The sequence below is a fragment of the Furipterus horrens genome, unplaced genomic scaffold (assembly GCF_987537825.1).
Source record: "Furipterus horrens unplaced genomic scaffold, mFurHor1.1.pri manual_scaffold_2, whole genome shotgun sequence".
In the NCBI taxonomy this organism is placed as follows: Eukaryota; Metazoa; Chordata; class Mammalia; order Chiroptera; family Furipteridae; genus Furipterus; species Furipterus horrens.
Genome location: NW_028327172.1, coordinates 6,472,749 through 6,496,744, shown reverse-complemented (window position 1 = coordinate 6,496,744; position 23,996 = coordinate 6,472,749). Strand labels below are relative to the sequence as shown.

Below are 23,996 nucleotides of genomic sequence, written 5' to 3'. Positions count from 1 at the left end.
ACCGTTCATCTTTTGGGTGGCTTCCTCCCCCTCTGGAATAACTTCTTGTCCTTCTTAAGGATGGTGTTGATGATAATAAAGTTAACATGGTTCAGTAAGTGGCAGATTTAGGATTTGAACCCTGGCAGTTGTCTCTGGCATCTGTAGTCTTAATCCCCTTTTGTGGTGGTTCCTTGAAGTCCGGTGTGCAGCTGAGCGTGGCAGGGAATGCTGTGCTACACAGACCAGCCCCTGGGGCCAGAAACGCCAAGAGGGACGGTCAGAGCAGAGCATGTGACAGGCAGTAGGATTCCCCAATAGTTGGCTTCAGAGAGGCAGAGGGCCCAAATCCTCAGGTAGGTGCTAAATCCCTGTTCCAGATTTTGAGGACTTGGAGACTTGCCAAGTCACATCCTCAGAAAAGAAGGCATTGATGAGAAATGTAGTAAGTGAATTAGAAGTTGCAAGGAGATTTGTCCACCCTCTTCCTCTCGTGGTACTTGGGACAGAAGGAAGGGTCCCTTAGGCAGGCTGGGTAGGGTGGTGGGCAGCCTAGCGGCACGTGCAGGGAGAAGGGACTGAGGAAAAGCAGCCCACGGCAGTCTGACCTGTAGGACCCTCATGGATGGGACTCAGAATGCCCTTTAGTAGACTGAGCAGGTACCAGCAGGCCCTAGAAATGTCCTTCTCTCCGAGAGGTGTGCACCGTAAGGTTCCTTTTGGAGGGAAAAAACAAGTATTTGAAGATCTGCTGGCCTAGCAAATGCTGTTTGAGGACCAATTAGGCTTAAGTGAGCTATAGGGTTATCTGGAGACCAGAGGCCAAGAGAGTTCAATAAGCTGGAGCGGACAGACAGCAAAGGCTGTGGGGACTTTGACTTGCAGAAGAGGGGGTACTTCCTGAAGGGCCAAGGAGGTTAAAAGGGACTCTTGCTAAGACGTCAGGAACCTCTCCTTTCAGAGCCTGCCGTACACGTGAGGTCTTTTCTCCTCGACGGTCCAACCTCATGTGCTTCTGGGATCTGAGTCAAGCAGCTCACCCCCACCGGCTGGCAGCTACCGTGCAGAGACAGGAAGGCCCTCCATTGACCCAGCAATGAAGGGGAAACATCAGTAGCAGATATTTACTTTGTGTTACTGTTGCTTTTCTTCCTGAAAAGCATCTCCTTGGGGAAGTTCAGGAACCCTGGACAGTTCCTTGGTGGTAGCAAGTCAATCCTTTGCTCTGTGGTTTTTGTGGGTTTGCGTCACTTATAGCCAGAAGGGGCTGTGAAAGGAAGAACTTTGACTCACACTCCTCTGGTCACCCTGCGCCCCTGCAGACTGTCTCCTCGAATTTTCCAGGGTGGCTGTGGATGGTTCTGAGGTGAGGCTCTGGCAGCAGCTCTGCCCCAGGATGCCGGGGCCATGGCCTCAGGTGTTCTTTGAGCAATCACTCAGGGCTCTCTACAAAACCTAAACCAGACTCTTCCCAGTTTTACTGAGATACAATTCACCCACTGACAGTGTACAGCTAAGTGTCTTTTAGTAAATTCAGAGCTGTGTATCAGTCTCCATCCCCCACCCTCTTCTGCCCTCCGTAGCCCTCAGCGAATCTCCTGTCTATCTGTCTTCATGGATTTGCCTGTTCTGGGCATTTCACAGACATGAAATCATAAAACATGTGGGCCTTGGTGACCAGCTTGGTTCACTTAGCATCATGCTTTCAAAGTCCATCCGTGTCATTGCCTATGTCAGAAAATCTCTTTAAATTGTCAACAAATATTCCACTGTGTGGATATTCCACAGTTTGTTTATTTGTTCCCCAGCTGATGGACATTTGTGCCATTTCCACTTTCTGGCTGTCATGAGTATGGGAAATTATGAATGAACATGTATATATAAGCTTTTGGGTCGATGTACATTTCCATTTCTCTTGGGTATGTACTAGGAGTGGAATTGCTGGGTCACAGCATCATTCTGTGACCAGTTAGCCCTTTGTACGTCTTCATCTGGACCATACTCTTTTTGTGTTATGTTTATATACCTGTCCGGTGCCATTGTTGTCACTTCTGCTTCTTCACACCCTTACTTGAGCGGTGGGGTGTCTAAGAAGGGCAGGCTGTTGCCTCGCTCAGACCCTGTCATTCCGTTCATTCACTACACAAGAATCCATTGAGCGTCTACCATAACCCAGTCTGTCTAGTTGCTGGGATGTAACAGTGAGTAAATGATATGTGCCTGTCTTCCTGAGCTTCCATTCCATCTGGGTGGGCACTAGATCAATGCAAAGTGAGAAATAACGGCGAATGTAGTGTTGGGGGGCAGTGAGCGCATTGAAGTAACCCCGATGGTGTTGCTCCCGCCTCTGAGATGCAGCTGTTCACAGTGTGACGGGCGCCAGGGCGAGTGTGGGGAACTGGAATGGCAGCGCACTTACGGAGGTATGTGTTTCTCCCCTGCAGCCCACCCTGGGACACCTCGACTCCAAGCCCAGCAGTAAGTCCAACATGCTGCGGGGCCGCAACTCAGCCCCCTCTGCTGACGAGCAGCCCCACATTGGCAACTATCGACTCCTCAAGACTATTGGCAAGGGTAACTTTGCCAAGGTGAAGCTCGCCCGGCACATCCTGACCGGGAAGGAGGTGAGCACTGGGGTGGGGGCCATGGCAGCCCCTCCCGGCTACCGGCACCCCCGTAGGCAGTGGTGGGGCGCCTGCCACAGCCGATCTCTTCTTTAGCAGACAGAAGTGTGGTCTGCACAGACCGGAGTACCGAGAGGGATGGGACAGAAAGGAGGTGGAAATGGAAAGCAGGAGGTGGATTTGAGTCCTGGGTTGAGCTTGGTCGGAGAGGTAATCTTGGGCTTTTTGTCTCACGTTCAGGTAGCTGTGAAGATCATTGACAAGACTCAGCTGAACTCCTCCAGCCTCCAGAAAGTAAGCACACAGCAAGCACCTCCCTCTCTGACCCTCTCTTCAGGGGTCACTGATCTACTGACCCCATTTGCTTCTTCTCTTGAGTCCCTAGTTGAAATTCGTTGGTCATTTCACTGTCCCGCCCCCATTCCCCATTCCTTTCCATGGCTTTGCTCTGCTTAGGGCTTTGGTTGTGTCCCCTGTGTTGATGTCTCCTGTTGGGCGTCCTGGCCACAGGCACTGGCCCTTTAGAAGCCTTTCTGCCCCTTGCCAGCCTCTTTGGCCTACCGATCTGACCTACTTCCTGCATCTTGTTATCTTCTGGCCTGTGGCCAGCCCTATGCAAAAACACGTTCGTGGCCATTACTAGAAACACATTCCGAGATCTGGAATGGTGGAAGGTGGGTTGATCTGGAAGTACAGGAATCAGAGGCGGCCGGAACCTGCCACTGAATTCTGTGCCAGCTGCATTTTAGAGAATGAGTATTGAAGACGGGTTTTTCACACCTCTGACCATGAATGCAGACTAAGGCACTCCCAGTTTTCCTTCTCACTTCTAGGCTCCTCTTGGCTAAAAGTCACAGAGTCGTTTGCGTGCGGTCTTGGTTAGATGCGGTTGCACTTCTTGTTCCCTCCTTGACTTGCTGTGAGAAACGAAGGTCTCGCTTAGCTGGTTGGGGAAACTCTCCAGGTGGGAATGCATACCCCCTGCTCAAGAAGCTATGAAAAGCTGGAGGCAGAAAAGGAGATTTTTATTTGCAGAAGGGGACAGCTTGCCAGTGACTGGTTGTTATAGAACTGGGAACTCTGTGCCCTCTCCTCCCATTCTGGGCTCCGGCCATTGGGAGAAGGAGGAAATCTCCCAGCTGGCTCCCAGAAAGCTACCCCTGTCCAGGTCGAGTCAGATTTTTTGTGTGTCTCCTCATACTCCACCCGACCCTGGTTCCAGTTTCTGACCTGGATTAACCTAGTACTTTTCATCTTGTGGCAGATTGAGTTTTTCTTTTCATGAGCACATTGTATTGAGTTAGGAGAAGCCATGACCTCTTGCTAACAGTCAACTATAATGACATCGGGAAGCTTGGGCCTAGGAGTTGGGGGCAGTTACTGAGAGAGAGACTCCCAGAATTAAGAGTGTGTGGGTTGAGGTGCCCTGACATGCTGACAGCCAAAGCCAGTGTTTCCTATTTTTTTGTTACCCGTGGGATCCCCTGCAGATTCTTTGATTCAAAGGAAATATTGTTTTCATCACCAGTGCTTCCCTGCTTGGAGCTTTCCAGGAGGAAGGCAAAGAGGGCTACTGCTGACATGTTGAGTCAGATGCTACAGAGCAGAAACCAGCTTGGTGAGGGCCATTTGCTCTTTGGAGCAGTCCAGCCTGCTGTCCCGTGGTTGCCGGAGTCAGCCAGGCCTTCTTATTTCCCACCTCTCTTTGTCTCCCTGTCTTGGCTTTAACAAGAAGACGGAACCCTGACCAGTGGGGCTCAGTTGGTTGGGCGTCGTCCCGTAAAATGAAAGGTTGCGGGTTTGATTCCTGGTCAGGACACATGCCTAGGTTGTGGGTTCAATCTCAGCTGGGGCGAATACAAGAGGTATCCGATCGATGTTTCTCTTGCACATCGGTGTTTCTCTCCCACTCTTCTCCTTCCCTTCCCCTCTCTCAAAATAAATAAATAAAATCTTTAAAAAAAAAGAAAGAAAAGGGAGCCAAAGTCAGAATCAAGTTCCTGAAGATTGGAAAGCCTATCTTGTCTTCTCCTTCCCAGCTCACGAAAGTGCTGGGATTTCATTAATAAAATTAAAGTGTTCACTTTATTTTATAAACTATATACGAGATCTCCCCCCCACCCCCCAAGAAAACTAGTTTTGCTCCTTGTACAGGTGGTGAGGCCTGGAAACTACAGAGACTCCACCTCTAGTTCTCTGGCCCCCTCAGAGGGGATAGAGTTCATTTCTGCCATTTTTCTGTCTAGAAATGTATGGTTTGGAGTCCCTAATTTTGTTTCACAAAGAGCGTGAGTGTGTGGAGGTGGATTTCATTAAAATTGGCATCAGCTATATATAGGAGAGTCTTCTGTCCCTGTCCCAGGGGCCCAGGAGAGAAAGGCGTGTCCATTAGTGCAGAGCCCTCTGACTTCTGTAAATCAGAAGATGACAGGTCCCCCACCCCTTCACACAGACCGGGCCAGAGTCGCTTTTGTCGTTGAACTTGAGTTCTGAGCATTCATGTACATGGGCTCCAGTCCCTCCTTCAGAGGCACCCAGCGAAAACCCGCCTGCTGCGTGGGGGCAGGGTTTGCGTTAGGACCGCAGCAGCGGGCGCGGGCCTCGGGGTCCGGCTTCCCTCCTGCTGGTCCTTCCTGCTCTCCTGCTGTCTCACCTGCCTTGCAGCTGTCAGGCGGGTGTGGATGATGCAGACAACGGCCCTGCTTCTCTTCCTTGCCCATTTTCTTTTTTGGATAAAGAACCCCAGCAGTGACTGTTGGAAGGGACCTGAGGAGACAAGTATAACTCATGGCATTTTATGTTTCAGCTCTTCCGGGAGGTGAGAATAATGAAGGTTTTAAATCATCCCAACATAGGTGAGAACCAGTTGTCATTCCGTTCTCCCTGCCCCCCCGCCCCCAGTCAGGGCTCCACTTCCCAGCATGTGGTCTTTCTCCCCCAAGCCCTTGCCTTCTGGGGGCTGCAGTCTTCAGGGACGTCTCTGGGGAGCCCAGCTCAACATTCAACTCTGCGTCTGGCACACGGGCTGTCCTTAGTGGGGTGGCTGCCCTAAGAACGTGTCCTTGGGAGGGTGGAGTGTGAAAGGGGGACTTTCCTCCCTAGGATGCCCATACATGTTGGGGCTCGATGTTTGGCCCCTCCTACTTTTTTGACTCATGGCCTCTTCTCTTGTAGTTAAATTATTTGAAGTGATCGAGACTGAAAAAACACTCTACCTTGTCATGGAGTACGCCAGTGGAGGTAGATATGGAACTACCTCTTCCTGCTGTGCACCCACCGCCCCAGCCCCAGCCAGCGCTGACCTACCTGTGTCCCTGTCTCTTGCAGGAGAGGTGTTCGATTACCTAGTGGCTCACGGCAGGATGAAAGAAAAAGAGGCTCGAGCCAAATTCCGCCAGGTGGGTGTGACCCCCTCCCTGGAGTATGGGCCCAACCTGGCCTTTTGGGGTCTGGCACACAGGGAGGGGCCGCCTGTCTGTAAGTGGCCTTTCAAGGGTCCATGTGGCAGCTTAGAATGAGGTCCCAGGGCCACCGCTCTCCCAGCCCCTGTGGCCTGTCCCAGGTGGCTCTAGACTAACCCTTCATCCTTCCTTTCAGATAGTGTCTGCTGTGCAGTACTGCCACCAGAAGTTTATTGTTCATAGAGACTTAAAGGTAAGGTGTGCTCTTCCCCCTGTGCCTTTGATCAGAGCCAGGTTGTTCCCCTGTGTTCACCAAGACATAACCGTCAGGCCAGAGGATTTGAGGAAACACTGGCCTATAATGCTCTATAGATGATGAGCAAGCCCCTAGGGCTGCTTCTAATGTAGGCCTTACAGCTGGACTTAGGATCCCATTCCAGTCAGCGGGCAGAGGCTCTCGGCCATCATCCTCCAGTGCTACCAGGCGTGACAGGAGTGCTCCAGGCTTTGCTGGTCCTTCAGGCAGCCTGGCAGCCGACCGAGGGAAGGATGGGGACTGCTCTCACACCTGCAGCACAGCTGCTTTGCAGGCGCACGCGTGCGCTGAGATATTGGAGGGGGAGACTGCCTGTGGGTCTCTAGCCCCCAAGTCCGCGCAGACACAACCATGATTAGCCTGGGCCTGACACAGAAGCTTTCGCAGGTCACTGCATCTCCGAACCTTCCCATCCCAGCTCTCACGTGGCCGCCTGTGTGCGGAGTGGCCTGTGCTGCTTTCCTGCAGCCCAGCCTGTTCACACTGCCTTGGAGTTGGAGGAGAAAGTTCTAAGGCTGGAGATGACTTCCTATTTGTTTTCCCATCCCTTCAGATTCTTCCTGTCCAGTGCCTTAGTGTGGTCCACTTGGTGCCCTGACATTTTCCATCTTGCCTCCTAGGCAGAAAACCTGCTGTTGGATGCTGACATGAACATCAAGATTGCAGACTTTGGCTTCAGCAATGAGTTCACCTTTGGGAACAAGCTGGACACCTTCTGTGGCAGTCCCCCTTATGCTGCCCCAGAGCTCTTTCAGGGCAAAAAATATGATGGACCCGAGGTGGATGTGTGGAGCCTGGGAGTCATTCTGTACACACTGGTCAGCGGATCCCTGCCTTTTGATGGACAGAACCTCAAGGTGGAGTGAAGCACAGCCCGAGATCATTTTTATTACCACTCATTTCCTCTCTCAGCCTCCGGTCTTGCCCCTTTGCCATTTCTCTACATTTCTCTCACTCCAGAGCTTCAGAGAAAGGCTTGCAAAGGTAGCAGTTGAAGGTCTTCCGTACCCAGTGTAATAGCCTCAGCTCTTTTCTCGGGGGCTGGGATCAGATGTGTGTCTGTCCAGCCTTCCACCCCCTCTCCAGGGCACTCAGGACTGCAGTCCTCGGGCCTGTCAGGCCAGGAGACTCTAGGTCTTTGATTTCTCCGCCTCTCTGGGGAGGGGCCCTGTCCCTGGCTCTCTGCCTCCTACCATATTTCATTTCTGTCCGCCTGGCCAGTCTTAAGCTCTCAGGAGCCTGGACTTTAGCTTTCTTGCCTTGGCCGTGGGGTGATTTAAGTTTCCCTCCTGCAGGAGTTGCGGGAGCGGGTACTGAGGGGAAAATACCGTATTCCGTTCTACATGTCCACGGACTGTGAAAACCTGCTTAAGAAATTTCTCATTCTCAATCCCAGCAAGAGAGGCACTTTAGAGGTGAGCAGCCAAGAGCCCAGCTAGCCGGAAGGTCCTGGGTTCCCAAGGAATCCTTCAGGCTGAGTCTCCTTCCTCTTTGCCCTTCCCCTTCACTTTGCTCCCCAGCAAATCATGAAAGACCGATGGATGAATGTGGGTTACGAAGACGATGAATTGAAGCCTTACGTGGAGCCGCTCCCCGACTACAAGGACCCCCGGCGGACAGGTGAGGCTGGGCTGGGCTGTGAGGCTGAGTCTGCGCAGGACTCAGGACCGGCCTTGATCATGTCCTCCCTGTGCAGAGTTGATGGTGTCCATGGGTTACACACGGGAAGAGATCCAGGACTCGCTCGTGGGCCAGAGGTACAACGAGGTGATGGCCACCTACCTGCTCCTCGGCTACAAGAGCTCTGAGGTGTGTGCCCCTGCTCCGTTCCCTGGTCTGGCCAGCCCTGCTGGCAGCAGCCCCCCGTGCCTTTGTCCCTTTGAGGGCAGAGGCTCATCTCTGAGTAGGTGTGCTGTCTCTGCTGGTGGATTTTAAGCCTCAGCTCTATTGGCCAAGGTCCACTGGTCTTTGCTTTCATTCACCCCCATCAGTGAATGAGTAGGGAAGCTGGGGGGGTTTGGGCCTGGGTCTCGGTTTCCACGTGGGTGAGTAGATCTGGCTCCTCAGTCTGTATTGATCCGGAAACTTTGTTTCTATGTGTTTGTGTGTTTGTGGAAGTGTGCATCCCTGGGTCTGTGGGTGCATGGGTCCCTGTGTTTTTAAGAGTCTCAAGTCTGTGTGTTGCTTCTGCCTGGTGCTTGTGTCTGGGTGTGTGTAACTGTGTGCACGCATGTCCATCCTCTTGTCTGTTCATCTGGAGGCTTCATGCGTGTTCTGTCTGTCTGGGTCATTATGTCTTATGTCTACATCTGTGGGTGCCTATGGGATGGAGGTCTCAGTCACCGTCTGTGTGTCCCCATGTGCATTCATGGCCTCTTCACGCTGCTTTCCATCTGAGGGTGTGGGCTCCCTGTCTTGGTCCTTGCCTTAGCCTGCTCAGGCGCTGTATGGGAGGTCTCTGTCTGGTTGTGTGTTCCTGTGTATCCCTCTCTGAGGGCGGTGTGTGTCTGTTTGTGTCTGTCAGGGTCTGTCAGAACACATATGTTTCCACAAGTGTTCATTTGCACATTGGTCTTGGAGGGCCGGCCACGCAAGCCTGCGGTGGGTTTGTGTCGGGCAGGCTGGTCGTCGGGAGGCATCTCTGCCTGACTTCTGCCCCGCCTTTTCTGTTCTTGCAGCTGGAGGGCGACGCCATCACCTTGAAGCCCCGGCCTTCAGCTGATATGACCAACAGCAGTGCTCCTTCCCCCTCTCATAAGGTACAGCGCAGCGTCTCGGCCAACCCCAAGCAGCGGCGCTTCAGCGACCAGGGTGAGTGCTTTTGGGAGGTGCAGATGGGGGGACTCACCCCTTTGCTGAGACATCACAGGTTCTGGGACCTTTGGTTGACACAGCTGAGTTTTACTACCCGTTCAGCCACTTATTAGTAGCATGGCCTTGGGCAAGTCCCTTCCCCCAGACTCTGTGAAGCAGGGTTTGCTGGATGGATGGCAGGGCTGTAGGAGAGCACCGTGCCTGGGGTGGGCACTCTGTGGGCCCCCGTCCTTACCCATTCCCACTGTCCCTCTGGCCCAGCAGCTGGTCCTGCCATTCCCACCTCAAATTCCTACTCTAAGAAGACTCAGAGTAACAACGCGGAAAATAAGCGGCCTGAGGAGGACCGGGAGTCAGGACGGAAGGCCAGCAGCACAGCCAAAGTGCCTGCCAGCCCCCTGCCCTGCCTAGAGAGGAAGAAGACCACCCCTACCCCCTCCACGGTGAGTCACACCGCTGCTGCCCCCCCAGCCAGTCCACTCCCCCATCCCTTGCCCTTCCTGCAGCAGGGCCTGTCCTCTCCAGGCAGCTCTTCTCTTAGCCCAGACCCAGTCCCTTTGGCTGCTATCCACCTGACCGTTCCTGCGGGGCCCCTGTCGCATACTGTCACAAGCCCAGCCCCCAGAGAAAAAGCAAAACCCTTCCTTTGCCCTACCACGCCTGTTCATGGTGGAAGGTGGAGGGGAAGCAGGTGCCATGACCCCTCAGGTAAAACACTCCCACTTTCTACGACACAGCCTTGTCTTTATTGCCCACAGAACAGCATCCTCTCCACCAGCACAAACCGGAGCAGGAATTCCCCACTTTTGGAGAGGGCCAGCCTTGGCCAGGCCTCCATCCAGAACGGCAAAGACAGGTGAGCAGGCCTGGGCCCTGTCTGCCACGCTCCCCAGAACCACATCTCGTGGCGGTGACATCTGTCACTGCTCCTTCCCCCCACCCCACCCCCAGCCCCCGCTCCCTGGAGTTCTGTCCTGGCTCTGTCCCGTCCAGCATTCCACACACCAGACCTCTTCCTTGCCTTCCAAGCCCCCACCCCACCCCCACCTCCTTTTCCCTGAGCTCCCATGACCTCTCCTTGCCGTGTACCAAGTTTGACACATGGTCATCTCCGCTGCCTCCTCACTTCTTGACGGCAGCCAGGACATGGCAGCCACGCTCCTCTTGGCGGCAGCGCTGAGGCTTTGTTCTGGGGCCCCTAGTTCAGGGCAGGGCAGACTGGGATGACCACCTGAGGGGCATGCACACCGCGGGCGACTCCCGCTGTGCCCACGTGAGCAGAGCTCCCCCAGCCTTGACCAGCGGCATCTCTTATTGTGTGGCGTTCCTAGCTCCGCCTCTTCTGAGCTTAATGAAAATTTCCCTTAGCAACACCCTGCTCTTTCTGGCGGAAACATCCTTGTTCTTAGAATCCCTAGGAGACCAGTGCAGCCTGGAGGCAGTTGCCTCCTGTGGGCCTTCCTGCACTTCTGGTTTCTCCCTCGGGCTCTGGCCCACCTAACCTTCCCTCCCTGCCCTCCGCTTCCCAGCTCTGCCTTCCTCAGCTCTGACTGCTTGCTGTCCCTGCTGCTGCTGCTGCTGCTGTTCCCTGGGACTTACCTGCATCCTGCCGAGCTCCCAGCTCTGGCCCTTCCTGCCCACGCTTGCTTCCTAACCTGAGCCTCCTGCCCCCTCCCACCCCTAACCCAGGCCTCTCCGCTGCTTTTGTCTCCTAGCCTAACCATGCCAGGGTCCCGGGCCTCCACGGCTTCTGCTTCGGCCGCAGTCTCTGCGGCCCGACCCCGCCAGCACCAGAAATCCATGTCGGCCTCCGTGCACCCCAACAAGGCCACTGGGCTGCCCCCCACGGACAGTAACTGTGAGGTGCCGCGGCCCAGGCAAGTGTGCTGGGGCAGCTGGTGCACCTGCTGCCCTCCACCTGCCCCGCCCCCCGCCACCAACAGATTTCTTTCCCTGTGGGTCCTGCTTTGTTCTTGTCATCTTAGCCACAAGAAATGGCTTTGTCCCCTGTAGCCAGGAAGTGGAAGGGAAAAAAAATAGCTTAATGCCCCTCTTTTCCTCCAGTTCTCCCTCTCAGAACAGATATGCCAGAAGCCATCCCGAGGCTCCAGAAGGAAGCCTTTTTGTTCTGAGCCTTCCTGGACTTCCTTAGGACCCCAGAGACAGTCAGCATCACAGGGACTCAATCCTTGAGGGTTGGTCAACATTGTCCCCTTGAGGTTCCAGTCTGCCTCGCTCCCAAGGAGCCACTTCTCTCCAGCCTGTACTGCTCTCCACACACGTGTCCCTCCTCGCCTCCCTCCCTCCCCCAGCCATCTCCTTCCGCCTCCCACAGACGCCTTCCGTGCCAGTGTCCTCAGTGGTCACACCCTCCCTCCTGTGTCCTCTGTGATGGCTGCCTCTGCCCCAGCGTCTTCCTTCCCTGTTCCCACCCCAGGGCTCCAGGTGCTTGGTGGTGAGGGCCTTCTTGTGCCCTGATGCATTTTCCCCACCCCCACCTCTTCCCACAGCACAGCCCCCCAGCGTGTCCCTGTCGCCTCCCCCTCCGCCCACAACATCAGCAGCAGCGGTGGAGCCCCAGACCGAACTAATTTCCCTCGGGGCGTGTCCAGTCGAAGCACCTTCCACGCTGGGCAGCTCCGGCAGGTGCGGGACCAGCAGAATTTGCCCTACGGTGTAACCCCAGCCTCTCCCTCTGGCAACAGCCAGGGACGGCGGGGGGCCTCGGGGAGCATTTTCAGCAAATTCACCTCCAAGTTTGTACGAAGGTGAGTAGGGGCCTCAAAGTGACAGAGTGTGCGGCTAGACCTTCCTACCGTCTGGGGGGTGAGGACAGGGATACCTGGAACTGGGCTTGGGCCCTGGGGTTAGAAGAGGCTTCAGGAAGCCTAAGAAATTGGGTCTTTGTCAGCACCTCAGGTGCCCAGACCCTTCCTGTCCCTCTCAGGTCTCCCCAACTCCTTATACACACCTCTCATTCTCTGGCCCAAGCAGATGGCCGCTGCTGATGCCGCCTCTTCTCTAGGAGAGTGTGAACTCAGATGCTAAAATAAAAGCCCCCTCTTCTCCTGGGTTCCCATGGAAACTTATATTTGGTGACGCAGCTGCAAAGTCATGAAGCCCGAGCCAGGCTGGGCCAGCAAGGAGTTTTTCCTGGTCTCTTGTCTCACCCCCTCTGACCTCCTTTCCCCAGCCCAGTTGGTTAGGTCTGCCTGCAGCCACCCCCTCTGCCATCTCCGGGCCCAGGCCGCCAGGAGGAAGGCCCTCGCGTAACAGCTGGTGGGGGCCCAGGGCAGCCTCCTCCCTCGCAGCCTGATCCGCTGATTTTCCTGTGTGGAAACCAGGGTGGGGATTCTCTTCATGAGGTTTCTCCCACCTGGCTCCCCACAAAAGGGACAGCTTGGTTCTTGAGGTGCATCTAGCAATCTGGCCTCTTGAGATGCTCCCCGTCTACCCCACCCCCTTCTCTCCCACTTCAGTGTAGCTCAGGAAGCAGCGGGAGGCTTGGAGGGAGCAGGCGTGCCTGCCCCTCCTGCATTTCACCCCGCTCAGCTGGAGTAGACAGACCATGCCCCTTTCCAGCCCTGGGTGCAGGTGCAGGGCTGCAGCGGGGGTGGGAGCAGATCCCCGTGTCTGGGACTCTAGTCTCGCTGAGCGGCTCTTCCACAAATGGGGTGACCCTTGAACCTGTTAAGCCCACTCCCTACCTGCTTATCCACATACCGTCTTGTTGGTTTGTTTGTTTGTTTTATTTCTTTTTTTATTTTGTCTTTTTTTATTTTGTCTTTTTTAGAAATCTGTCTTTCAGGTTTGCCAGAAGGTAGGCGTTGAGCCCTCTGTGTGTGTGTCTGTGTCCCGGGTCCTGCCTCTGTCATGCCTCTGTCACTAATGCCCCTTTTCTGGCTCTTGCTCCCCCTCCCATCTGCTAACCACGCCTCTGGGGCCCTCTTTGCCATCTTAAAGGGATGAAGACTGCTCTGACTGGGCAGTCGTTTGAGGCCACATTTGTCCGCTCAGGGCAGATGGCTCTGAAGATGGCGGTGCTGTCCCCAAATGAGGGGGATCTTCTCAGGGAACTCTCCCTTTAAGATTGTCTACTCCCCCCAGGCCCCACCTCTGGGGTTCGGTCTCTGGTCACGAATATTGGGTTTCTTTTCTGGCCCTCTCCCCTGTCTGTGCATGCGCTCTGAAGAGGCTACCCCTGCCAAGGTTGAAAGTGCATCTGGGATGGTATCTTATTCTGGATCTCCTGGCTTCCCTTTCTCTGGTCCCCAAAACTTCAGGGCTCTGTGACCTCTTGCCCCTGTCCTACGGGATCGCCAGACGTTGGAAGTACTACAGGGACACTGGGCTCCTGGGGCCAGCCAGCTGCCTCCAGGCCCAAAGGAGCCTTTGCTTCACTAGTGGGGTACAGCACCCCCTTCTGGCAGCTCCTGCAGCAGTAGGCCCACCCCCATCCCAGCTCACCTCTTGCCTCCAGCAGTATCTGGATGAACCAGGCTACCTCCTGTCTGGGCTGTGTTTTCCAGATGTGGCCTTTGGCTTCCAAAGAGCCAGGAGCCGAGATGTTCTCGGTCCCTGGTGAAACAGTGGGAGATCACCCCCTCACTCAGGTATTTCCCTTCCTAGACCGGGTCCTGGCTCCACCACGAGCCCTGGTCCTATCCTCACTCTGGAGGCTTGTATGGGCCGAGTACCAAGCTGAAGACCAAGGGCCAGGTTGGGGCCAGCCTCCCCAAGGTTATCAGTCCAGGGCTTGTGCTGGGGCTGGGACACCTGGCAGGCACGTTGGTGCCCCAACTGACAAACGCCCAAGACAGGGTCTTCAGGCTTTCCCCCTTCCACCCACTGAGCTCCACCCAGCTCTTCACTGCGTGGTTGGCTGTTGACTCACGGGGCCCCAGCGGGGGCCTGTGCTGCAGGGCGCCTCCACCCACAGCGCAGGAGCCAGGTGGGGCCAGAGAGAGCAGCCAGGCTCCTTCCCTTGCGCAGCCCGGGCTCCTGGCTCGCAGTGCACTTGTCTGCATCTGTGTGTCTGTGATGTCTTTGTGTTCCTTTTACATGTGCTGCTGCTGCTCACTCCCTCTCCCCTCGCACCCCAGCCGTCCTCTGCAATCTCAAATTTCCCAGCTCCAGGCACCCGTCTTCCAGCCAGGAGCTGGAGAAGCCGCTCAGCGGGGCCAGACCTCTTCCTCCCCTTGCCCTCCCAAGGGGTCTGCCCTGCCCTGCCCTTGGTCCTCCCTTCCGTGTAATCAAATGGCCTGGCAGCCTGGCAGGCAGGGGAGTTATCAAAGAGTGAAGGAGGTGGGCTTGTCCTGGGCCTTTCTCCCTGCCCATCCCCAGGCATATCAAAGCAGTTTCGGAGCTTGGCCCTTGGAGCCTCCCGAGAGAGGCCGCTGTTTGCCCCCAGCCCCTTCCCTCCAAGAGGACTCCGGTTCTGAGACCTGGTACCATAGTACAGAAGACGCACGTTCGGGAGGAGCGCTGCTGTGGGCTGGGGGGACTTTGCCTCGTGCTCTGTGTGCTCAGGGCATGTGCCTGCACCTCACACCATCCTCCTGCCCCAGAGCAGAGGCTCCTTCTCCCCAGCACATGTCTCTAGGAGTGCGGAGGGGGGGCGGGGGGGGCAGGCCCATGTGCTAGGCTCCCTGTTGGAAAGGGACAGTCGAGCTGCCAGTGTGAGGTGCCACCAAGCCACGTTGGCCTGCCAGGCGATGGGAAAGTGGCCTTTGGGTTCGGGTCCTGCCTGCCCAGTGGCGGCGCCTCCCTGGACTGCTCTCACCTGGGTCTGCGGCTGTGGAAGGAGCGAGAGGTCCCAGCACTAAACTCTCCCTCGCTCTGTTTTTTGAGGAACCTGAATGAACCTGAAAGCAAAGAACGAGTGGAGACGCTCAGGTGAGAGGGCTGGGGCCGGCGCCGGCCCTGCCCAGGCCGCCGGGCTTGCCACACACTTCCTGCTCCTCTCCTTCGGCCGCCCCTGTCGCCACCCTCTTTCGGCCTCCCTTTTCCTCCGAGAGTCCCTACACCCCGGCTCAGGTGTGGGCCCTTCTCAGGCCTGCTGTGTTCTGGAAGGAGGAATCCTGGGCACTGCCTCTGCCTCAGCTGCTTCCTCTGCCCAGTCTGTGAATTACTGCTCAGGGCTGCTGAGCACATGCCCCCCTTTCTTCCCTGACCCCCCCCCCCACACACACACCCACACATACCAAAGGAAGGCACGGAACTCTCCCCCTGCCCCGGCGAGGGGCTGGTTTCTCCTCACCTTGTCTGCCGGGAGATGGGGGTGCAGGGCTGCCCCCGCCTCTCGCCCGCCCTGTGCTCCCTGGGCCAGGTCAGACACTCCCTCTGCCGGTCTGGTGGCCTCCTGGGCACCGTCCTGCGCTCCTCTCTGGTCTCAGGGCCCGTGCGCCAGGGTGGCTGCCCCGTGGGTGGGGTGCCTCTGCCCCGACTGATGCCGCCCCCGCCCTCTCTGCAGGCCACACGTGGTCGGCGGGGGCAACGACAAAGAAAAGGAGGAGTTCCGCGAGGCCAAGCCGCGCTCGCTCCGCTTCACGTGGAGCATGAAGACCACGAGCTCCATGGAGCCCAACGAGATGATGCGGGAGATCCGCAAGGTGCTGGACGCGAACAGCTGCCAGAGCGAGCTGCACGAGAAGTACATGCTGCTGTGCATGCACGGCACGCCCGGCCACGAGGACTTCGTGCAGTGGGAGATGGAGGTGTGCAAACTGCCGCGGCTGTCTCTCAACGGGGTGCGGTTTAAGCGGATATCGGGCACCTCCATGGCCTTCAAAAACATTGCCTCCAAAATAGCCAACGAGCTGAAGCTTTAACAGGCTGCCAGGAGTGGGGGGCGACGGAGGCCGGCCCGCTGGACTTAGCTGCGGGCGCTGCCCCAACCCGCCTGGGTGAGACTGCGGAGATGGACTGGCGTGTCTCCCCCTGCTGGCACCCCTCCTCCCTGCCCTGCTCAGTTTTCCTTCCATGTTTGTGGGATGGGAGATGGTTCTTTCACCCCACGTTTACCCCTGCCCAGATATTCCCCTTCCCCCCCTTCTCCCACAGGAGGCAATGGAAGGGCGGAGGGGCAGGGGGGCAGGGCTCCCCCTCGGTACTGCGGTTGCACAGAGTATTTCGCCTAAACCAAGAAATTTTTTATTACCAAAAAGAAAAAAGAAAAAAAAAAAAATCCCAGCGGCCACCTTTCCTCCCTGCCCCATTGGGACAGTCGAGACTGGATCTGTGGGGTTTCCCGGGAGGGTGGCTCAGGGCTGGAACACTCTCAGGCAAGAGTGGTGGAGTTCCCTGTCAGGCCCTCCGCCAGGCCCACTTTGGGCTTCTCCCCTTTCCTCCCTCCTCCCCTCCTTCCCTCCAAGCAAACCACCAGAGGTGGCCTTCCCCTGACCTCAGGCCCCTGGGCTGGAGCCTGAGGGGCTGGGGGCTGGGGCGGGGGGTGCTGCGCAGCCCTGAGGTGGTTGGGCTGGCAGCGAGGCACGGGGCTCTGGCCTCCCTCCACACTGTATCCTCTGCCCCCTTCCCCAGAGCTGGGCATTTCTTTCCACAAGCTGCTGTGGGGACTTTTGTCCCCCCCCCCCCAAAGTCTGTGCCATCTTCTCCCACACCCTTTTGGTAGACGGCGGGGCTGACTTAGGGCTGGGGAGCAGGGGGACTGCAGGGCAAATGGGTTCCTGGGCCCCCAGGGGCGGCTTGGGCTGCTAGTCTCCCAACAGGGACACTGGGCATACTCCATTGTGGGAGAGCCTTTGTCTGAAAGCACAGCCCCCCTCATCGTCCCTCTTCCCTCCCCACTGCTCCCACCGTTGGCATTAATCTGGGCACCAGTCAGTCCCATGGCAGTGACTTCCCTCACCACTCATCTCTCGGCCTCGCCTTTTCTTCCTCACGCTGTCGCCCCTCCTCTCAGGAGACACTGCCCAGAGCCTCCATGGCCACCTGGCAGGAGGCTGGATAGGGCAGCAGGGCCGGGAGCCTCTGCCCTCCACTGGGTGGGGGGACAAGTAGGCCAAGTGACTCCCAGCTTGCTAACCTCCATGGCCAGTGTGGGAGTGGCTGGTTATGGGCGCTTGACTGGTGGCGGCCGCTGCATCCCTTAATTTATTTCTCTGCTGTTTCTGTTCTTGAGAAATTGGGGGAGGGGGTCCTGCCCCTACCCTCACCTGAGTTGTACATTTTTTTTGTGATGGGTTTTATTTTTTATTTTATTTTATTTTTTTTTTGATTTATGATGACTCCACCTCTTCTCATCACCCCCATTCCGAGGCCAGGCTCCATGGCAAGTCAAGCCCTTGGGTCCCAGGAAGGGGCTTTGCCAACCTCAGTCCTGCCCACAAGCCCAACTTCTGGCTCGGCTCCGACCAAGGGCTCCCTGTCCTTTCTACCCCCCCCCCCCCCCCCCCCCGCCCTATGGAACAGCCCTGGTGCTCCGAGGGGCTGGGAGGGCATGGCTTGGTTCCCAAAGGGGAGGGTGGCCAGGGGGGCTCCCAGGCAAGGTGGCCCCTCCCCACCTAGTGTCCCGCTCCTGCACTTAGTTTCTCCTCTGGATCAAACACGAAATAAAGAGAATGTTTGGAATCTGAGCTACCTCCTCCTCTTTCTTCTCCCAACTGGGCAGGGACCCAGTCCCTGTGGGCAAGATGGAGCCCAGCCACCTTCCTTGCAGGAGAGAATGGATGCCTGTCTGGGGCTGGTGGCTGAGCCGTGTGCCCTCCCACCCTCACAGCAGTCGGGAAGCAAAGCCCAGGGTCCTTACACCAAAAGGAAAAGCGGACTCAGTGAATTTGGAAGGTTTTATTTTTTAAAAACATTGAAAAATAAACCCATGTCTGCATATGTTCCTTTCTCTACTTGTGGGCAGTGGGCACCCTCAGAGCTCCTCAGCACTTCCCACACAGCCAGAAGACAGGAGAGCTGCCCCTTAGGTCGCTGCTGCCTTCAAACCCCAGGCGACCTCTGTCCGCCTCCTCCCTCCAGCCCCTGCCCTATCTCATCCTAGGCTTATTGCTAAAAGAAGGGAAAGAGGAACAGCCAGCAGGCCCAAATGCCCTCTCTCCCACCCCCCACGCTATAATCACTACCCCCTCTACATAAAGGGTAGGGCCTGAAGGCCAAACCCCAGCAGACTAGGAGGCAGCCAATCCAGTCCCATCCAGGAAGAGAAAGTACCCTCAGGCCAGCCCTGTAGGCCTGAGTCCCAGCCCCTGGCCGGAATTGGGGAAGAGACGACTGAGCTGCCAGACACGTGGACGTGAACTGTGTCGGTCGGTCTTCCACCAAAGACCAGCCGCAGCTCGAGGTCTTTGAGAGAGCTCTAGTCCCTTCTGTCCGCTGTGAAGCCAGAGGTGCCCCAACACATCCAGCAAAGGTGTTCAGGAGCCTCTGGTTGGTGGAGCCTCAGGGCTCAGAGTGAGGGTGCTGGAGGCTCCAGGGGGGCTCCGATCAGGGTGGGTGGGGGCTGGGGGCCGGGGCGGGCACTGTGGCGGGAGGCAGCCAGAGCAGGGCGGATAAGAGGTGGTGGGGGCTGGTTGGGGGCCAGCCGGGGCTGGAGGAAGCGGCCCTGCTGTAGTGGGGGTGGCTGGCGAAGCAGGGTAGGGGCTGTGGGTAACGGTGGCCTCAGCAGTGGAGGCGGCTGGGACAGCGAAGTGGGAGGTGGAGGTGGGGGTGGCGCAGGGGGCACTGATCGGGGCACAGACGTTGAGATGGATGTAATCTGGACCTGGGAGGAAAGAAGAGAACACCAGGCTCCACCACACCCTCAGCCCAGCCTAATAACTAGGCAGTTCCTCGCCTCTCTTCTCTGAAGGGTCTCTCTCACTCCTCACCTCATCATCTTCCTCTAGGGCTGAGGCTGGCAAGGGAGCCCCTCTCCTAGCCTCCTCCATGGGGACCGGGGCTCCAGGAGCCCCATCCTGCTCGGCCTCCCATTCCTGCAGCACCTCCTCCAGATTGAAGCGGCGCCGGTAGCTCACAAAGAAGGTCTTCACCTGGGTCAAAGTCTTGTTCCCAATCACCTCTGCAATAGCCCCAAAGTCTTTGCCATACCTACGGATGGCTGCAAGAGTCAAAAGGGCAGCAGAGGGTGAATACCCCTTAAAACTAGTTACTTCCTGATCTCCCCTTTGCCCCAGCTCCTTGGAGGGTGGGGAAGAGATTCCTGAGGCCCTCTGTTCTCATAGTCTGACTCACCTTGTACAGCCAGGAGCTGCTCATCTGTGGTCCAGCGGGAGTTGAACTTGGTGTTGGCCTGGAGAAAGAGGAATATATCCTTTACACTCAAAAACATAAAAATGGAGGCCCACCTCTCCAAGCAGAATGCCTCTTTCTTCTCTGCAGCCAGAGACCCCCCTTCCTGCACCCCAACTCAAAGAGCAGCCTTACCTCAGGGGGACGGAGTGGATCGATGCCGCCCTCCAGGGCCTGGCGGAGGCTGCTATTGGTCTGCTTCATGCTTTGCACCTGGGAAGGCCAGGAAGTGAAGGAACTGCAGACTCTTCAGGCCAGGGCCAATCAATATGAGCCCTCGCCAGGGCCCTGTGTCTGCAGACAGCAGTGCCATTTCCCAACAAAGCTCTTTGCCACCCACCACCTTGCTCACTCCGCCCTCACAACCACTCAGTAGGGGAGACGCTGTGCTTCACTCCTTTTCACAGACAAGGATTTCTGTTTTAAGCCCAGAAAAGAATGCCGAGTTACCCAGAGGTCCAGAAGGCAGGGCACGGGTAGAGGCAGGCTTGACACCTGCGCCTTCTCTCTTACACCTCAGATGCCCCCGTCCTAATTCCCAGCTGCCAAGTGCTCCCTCTGCATGGCCCCTTCTTTTCTGGGGCTCCCACCTGGCGCTTCAGGGAGATGAGCTGGGAGTCAAGGCCTCGCAGCGTGAGGTTGGCCAGGTCCGGGCTTCCTGACACAGCAGTGAGGCCCTCCGGGCTCAGGTACATGCCCTTGGGGGGGCGCCGTCGGGTTCTCAGTGGGTGGTGGCGATACTGAGACCCCTGGGCCTCCTTCTTCCCAGGGCCTGGGCGGGCATTCAGGGGCCTAGAGGGCAGAGGCTGCCAGAGAAAGGAGAGGGGGAGGGTGGTACGGAGCCCAAGGAGAGAACCGGCAGGTGGGCCAGGCCAGCTCTGGGATCTCACCTCTCTCTTGAGGTCTCCAGCATCTGGCTCTCCCTCACTCACAGCCCCTCGTCCCTCTTCAAGCTCATCACTGCTGACACAGGGCCAGGGAAGGAGTGAGGCAGGGGGCAGGGTCCCCCACGAGCTCAGGCTGCCCCCACCCCGTTGGCTTGGCCCTGGACCCGCACCTCTCTTCTTTGTCCTTCCGGCCCCCCAGCCGCCGAGCCTGTCTGTCCATCACGCTGGTCCGGCTGCGTGTCTTCTTCCAAGAGTAGTAATACTTCACCAGGCTGGGGATCAGCTTGTCAGGCAGCTGGAGGGGCAACGCCAGAGGCTGGGGCCACCCAAGAGTCTGGGCCCCAGGCAGGCTCATCAGAAAGGAAGGGCTGAGGAGCGATGGCAGGGGTGGAGGACTTTACCATCTGCTGGATCCGCTGGAAGCACTTGCCATGGAAGCCAAAGGCCTGTTCAAACAACACCTTGTCCTCTACGGTCCACTCGTCAGGGAATGGGGTGAAGTTGGCCAGGTCAGCCAGTGACTTCTCCACGTCATGCTTATGCCACAGGAGCATGCCCAGTGCCTAGCCGGGAGAGGAGACAACCAAGGCTCAACCACCCCTATCACTGTCCGGTCCCCACCCCAGACCTCTGTGGGGTCAGGGCTCACCTGCTCAATGTTGTAGCCATGCTTCTCCTTGGCCATCGCAATGTACTTGTCAACTGCAGGGGCAGATGGGGCCAGGTCTTGGATGAGGGGTTACAACTCCTAACCCAGGCCTCCCAGACAGGTGTATGCAGGCAAGCCTGAGCCCCAGGCAGGAGTTGAACCCACATCTCAGCCTCCAGCCCACTTCTGAGGCAGAGTGGCATGAGCCCCAGTTCCCAGGGATGTCCATGAACCCAGAGTCCCACCCACTCACGCTTGGCATCCGACACACAGTGGTTAGGCGACCACACCAGCATCCCCTTCAGCTCCTTGTTGCTGTAGCGAGCAGGGCTCTCTGAAAGGCAGAGGAGGGAAGACACAGCTCAGCCTGGTAGTGCTGGCCTGCACCTATGGCCAGAGGGCGGCAGAGGAGTAAGGCCTGGGAGGTGAGGCCCAGAAGGGAGGGAGGGGCAGAGACCCAGACAGGAAGGCAGAGTCGGAAAACTAACCATGCCACAGGCCACCCACCCCTGCCTGCCCGCCTGTCCTGTCCTTCCAGTGGGCGCCAGCCAAGGGCTCCCCCGTGTGGGGCTCAGGGCCAAGCCATGGGCCCTCCACTCCCCTCCCTGCACAGCCTGTCCTGCCACTCACCAGGCTTGCACTCCGGAATTACGGCCTGGTAATTGGTTCCAACGCGGATCATGCTGTCTGTGGAGCCAGGGGGAGGCCGTCAGGACTTCAGGGAGGGCGGAGGGATGGGAGGATGTGGCGGGGGAGGTGACTGGCCTGGAGTTCTTTCTGAGCACCCAGGGCCCCCATCTTCCAGGAGGTTCACTTTTCCCCCATCTTTCCCCTCGGTTACACTCAGGCATAGATGGATTTGAAGAGGAAGAGCCCCTGCCTAGTCACAACCTATGAGGGTCTGAGCGGGGCGGTGGGGGGCAGAGGACAGGGGTCAGTTTTAAGAGCCCAGACCAGGCAGAGCCCTTTGTTCTGGCTGGGGGGTGGGGGTAGGTTGGAGGGCTGCCCCTAGACCTGGACCACAGCCCTGCAGGGAATCCAAGGCTCCTCCCCACCACCTGAGCTTCACAGCTTAGTGTGGAGGTGTCTTTCCAGCCCTTGCCCCAGCTCGACCTCAGTCCCCTGCAAGGTGGCGAGGTATGAGGGGCCCAATCTGTGGATGGGAGGGATGCCCTAGTCCCTCAGGGACTGCAGGCAGAGCGCGGGCGGGCGGGCGGGCGGGCAGGACCTTCTCCTCGCAGCTAGGGGCCCAGCCTCCAGATTCCCCATGCCGGCAGCTCCAGGCTTTGAGGAGAAGCAAGGCAGAGGCTCCAATCCAACGGGGGGCAGGAATCATCACTGTAATACTCTCGTGGTCCGTAACTCTCCCCCTCCCCTCCCCCCGCACTCCGCGCCCCCAGGGGTGGGGTGTGCGCTTTTAACCCTAGGCCGCGGGGCTCACCGTGCGAGTGTTCCTCCTCGCTGCTGTCATCCTCCGAGTGGGGCTGTCCGCCGTTGGGCGCCGTCTTGGCCCGGCTGCGGGACAGGATCCCGGAGCCCGCGCTCGGCTTCTCCATCACCGAGGGCATTACCCCGCCCAGTTGCCCCGGGGGGCGCGGGAGACTTCGGAGAGCAACCGGGGGTTGCCGCGCTTGCTTTGAGTGTCGTGCCCGGCCCGGCCTGGAGAGGTCGCCACTGAGGCTACAAGAGGCAGGAGGTCGGCGTGGCTAGGGTCCGGCGGGGCAGGAGCCCAGCGGGCAGCCCAGCGCTTTCTGCGACCCCCACGGGCGAAGGCGTCGGAAAAGTTTGTGTAGAAGTGGGGTACGCCGGGGAATGAGCGCAAGGTCCGGTGCGGCTGCGGGGCGCGCTCGCTCTATACGCTCCCAGGGATTGGGGTTCCCCAGAAGAAGTCGGGGCGCCCTGCCCTCGAGGCGCCCAGGAGCCCCACCGCCCTCCTGCCCACGCAGTTCAGCAAGCGGGTGCTGCAGCGCAACTGACGCCCCCCGCGGGCTCCGCGCCTCTCGGCTGCACCGGGATGCCCCAGTCCCAGGGCGGGTACCCCTGTCCCGACCAGACCCCTGCCTGCGACGGCAGCCGGCGGGGCTACGGAGGTGGCGGCGGGACGGCGCGCACGGCACGCGGCGCTGGGGCAGAGTTGCTGGGAGTCGGGCGGAGCTCAGCCGCGGGCGCCGCCTCGCACGCTCCCCGGCGCGCTCGCTCTCCCTCTCCCCGGCGCGCTCGGGCTGCTGCTCGATCGCCTGCCCGCTCTCCGCCGCCGCTCGATCCTCGCGCACACAATGAAGCTGCTGGCAGGGAAGTAGTGCCGGCTGCGGCCTCAGCACCCCTCCCCCAGCCGATGCCTCCGCCAGCTGAACATCTGGCCCTGGGGTGGGCGGGAGGGCCCGGAGGGCGGGGCCTCGGGGCTGGGGCTAGACCTCCAGGGGGTGGGGTCAGGGCCAGAGTGGTGAGCGCTTCCCTCTGCGGGCCCCCCGGGCTCTCAGACTTGCCGCTGGGGGAGACCTCGCTGTCCCCCAGCAGTAGCTGGGGGTCAGCCCCACCCACGCGCACACCAGTCCCACACACCAGTGGGCTCGGGTTACTGCCGTCTGCCCCGGGGGCCCTGAGGCCGCCTGCCTGCCCGCCCGGGTGGAGCCCAGCTTTTCCTTCCATTTCCCTTCCTGCCAAGGAACTCCCCGCCCCCCCTTCCGCAGGGGGAACCCCCCCTTCAGGCGCCCTTGGGGGCCAGAGCGGATGGGAGGCCATACAGGCTAGGAATGAATTCCTCCAAGAGCTGGGCCAAACCTAGCTTCTGGTGCATCTGCGGGTCCCCAGGGGTCACCCCGATTCCCTTGAACTGCTGCAGTGTGCGCCCCAAAACAGTGGCATAAGGGGTTGAAGGCTAGAGAGTGAGAGGTGCAGGGGAAGGTCGAGACTGCAGGGAGAGGGAGGAGCTGGGTCTCCTCCCCACTGGGTTCACTGTCACCCCAGCTGGGAGCAGCATCCCCCTCCCCCAGGACAAGCATGGGCAGAGTGACAGACCGGGAAGCGGGTAGAGCGGCACAGACGGAGATGGGGGAGGGGGTGGGCAGA

The 23,996-nt window shown here is 58.3% G+C and overlaps 2 protein-coding genes across 9 annotated transcripts in view; one reads left to right on the top strand and one right to left on the bottom strand.

Annotated features, from left to right (window-relative positions):
• The window catches only part of MARK2 (microtubule affinity regulating kinase 2), a 55,052-nt gene extending 37,665 nt beyond the window's left edge, over positions 1–17,387 (top strand). For 5 of the 8 annotated variants that reach the window (XM_090259709.1, XM_090259743.1, XM_090259718.1 and 2 more), the window contains exons 2-19: positions 2,424–2,603; positions 2,844–2,897; positions 5,410–5,458; positions 5,778–5,843; positions 5,931–6,001; positions 6,201–6,257; positions 6,941–7,177; positions 7,616–7,735; positions 7,841–7,940; positions 8,017–8,129; positions 8,999–9,131; positions 9,399–9,577; positions 9,893–9,990; positions 10,850–11,011; positions 11,645–11,902; positions 12,928–12,954; positions 14,985–15,029; positions 15,607–17,387. In XM_090259709.1, the coding sequence (XP_090115835.1) occupies positions 2,424–2,603; positions 2,844–2,897; positions 5,410–5,458; positions 5,778–5,843; positions 5,931–6,001; positions 6,201–6,257; positions 6,941–7,177; positions 7,616–7,735; positions 7,841–7,940; positions 8,017–8,129; positions 8,999–9,131; positions 9,399–9,577; positions 9,893–9,990; positions 10,850–11,011; positions 11,645–11,902; positions 12,928–12,954; positions 14,985–15,029; positions 15,607–15,964 (2,307 nt within the window). In that variant the 3' untranslated portion in view covers positions 15,965–17,387. The remainder of the gene's footprint in view (positions 1–2,423; positions 2,604–2,843; positions 2,898–5,409; positions 5,459–5,777; positions 5,844–5,930; positions 6,002–6,200; positions 6,258–6,940; positions 7,178–7,615; positions 7,736–7,840; positions 7,941–8,016; positions 8,130–8,998; positions 9,132–9,398; positions 9,578–9,892; positions 9,991–10,849; positions 11,012–11,644; positions 11,903–12,927; positions 12,955–14,984; positions 15,030–15,606) is intronic. The other 3 variants (XM_090259751.1, XM_090259728.1, XM_090259760.1) reach the window with 3 other exon arrangements.
• A 1,089-nt stretch (positions 17,388–18,476) lies between these two features.
• RCOR2 (REST corepressor 2) lies at positions 18,477–23,261 on the bottom strand. Its single transcript, XM_090259695.1, has 12 exons — positions 22,369–23,261; positions 21,558–21,614; positions 21,181–21,261; positions 20,928–20,980; positions 20,680–20,841; positions 20,449–20,573; positions 20,282–20,351; positions 19,982–20,197; positions 19,527–19,604; positions 19,335–19,392; positions 18,971–19,200; positions 18,477–18,864 (listed from the first exon to the last, which is right to left on the bottom strand). The coding sequence occupies exons 1-12, from the start codon at positions 22,493–22,495 to the stop codon at positions 18,550–18,552; spliced, it is 1,572 nt and encodes a 523-aa protein (XP_090115821.1). The 5' UTR covers positions 22,496–23,261; the 3' UTR covers positions 18,477–18,549.
• Positions 23,262–23,996: the final 735 nt, after the last annotated feature.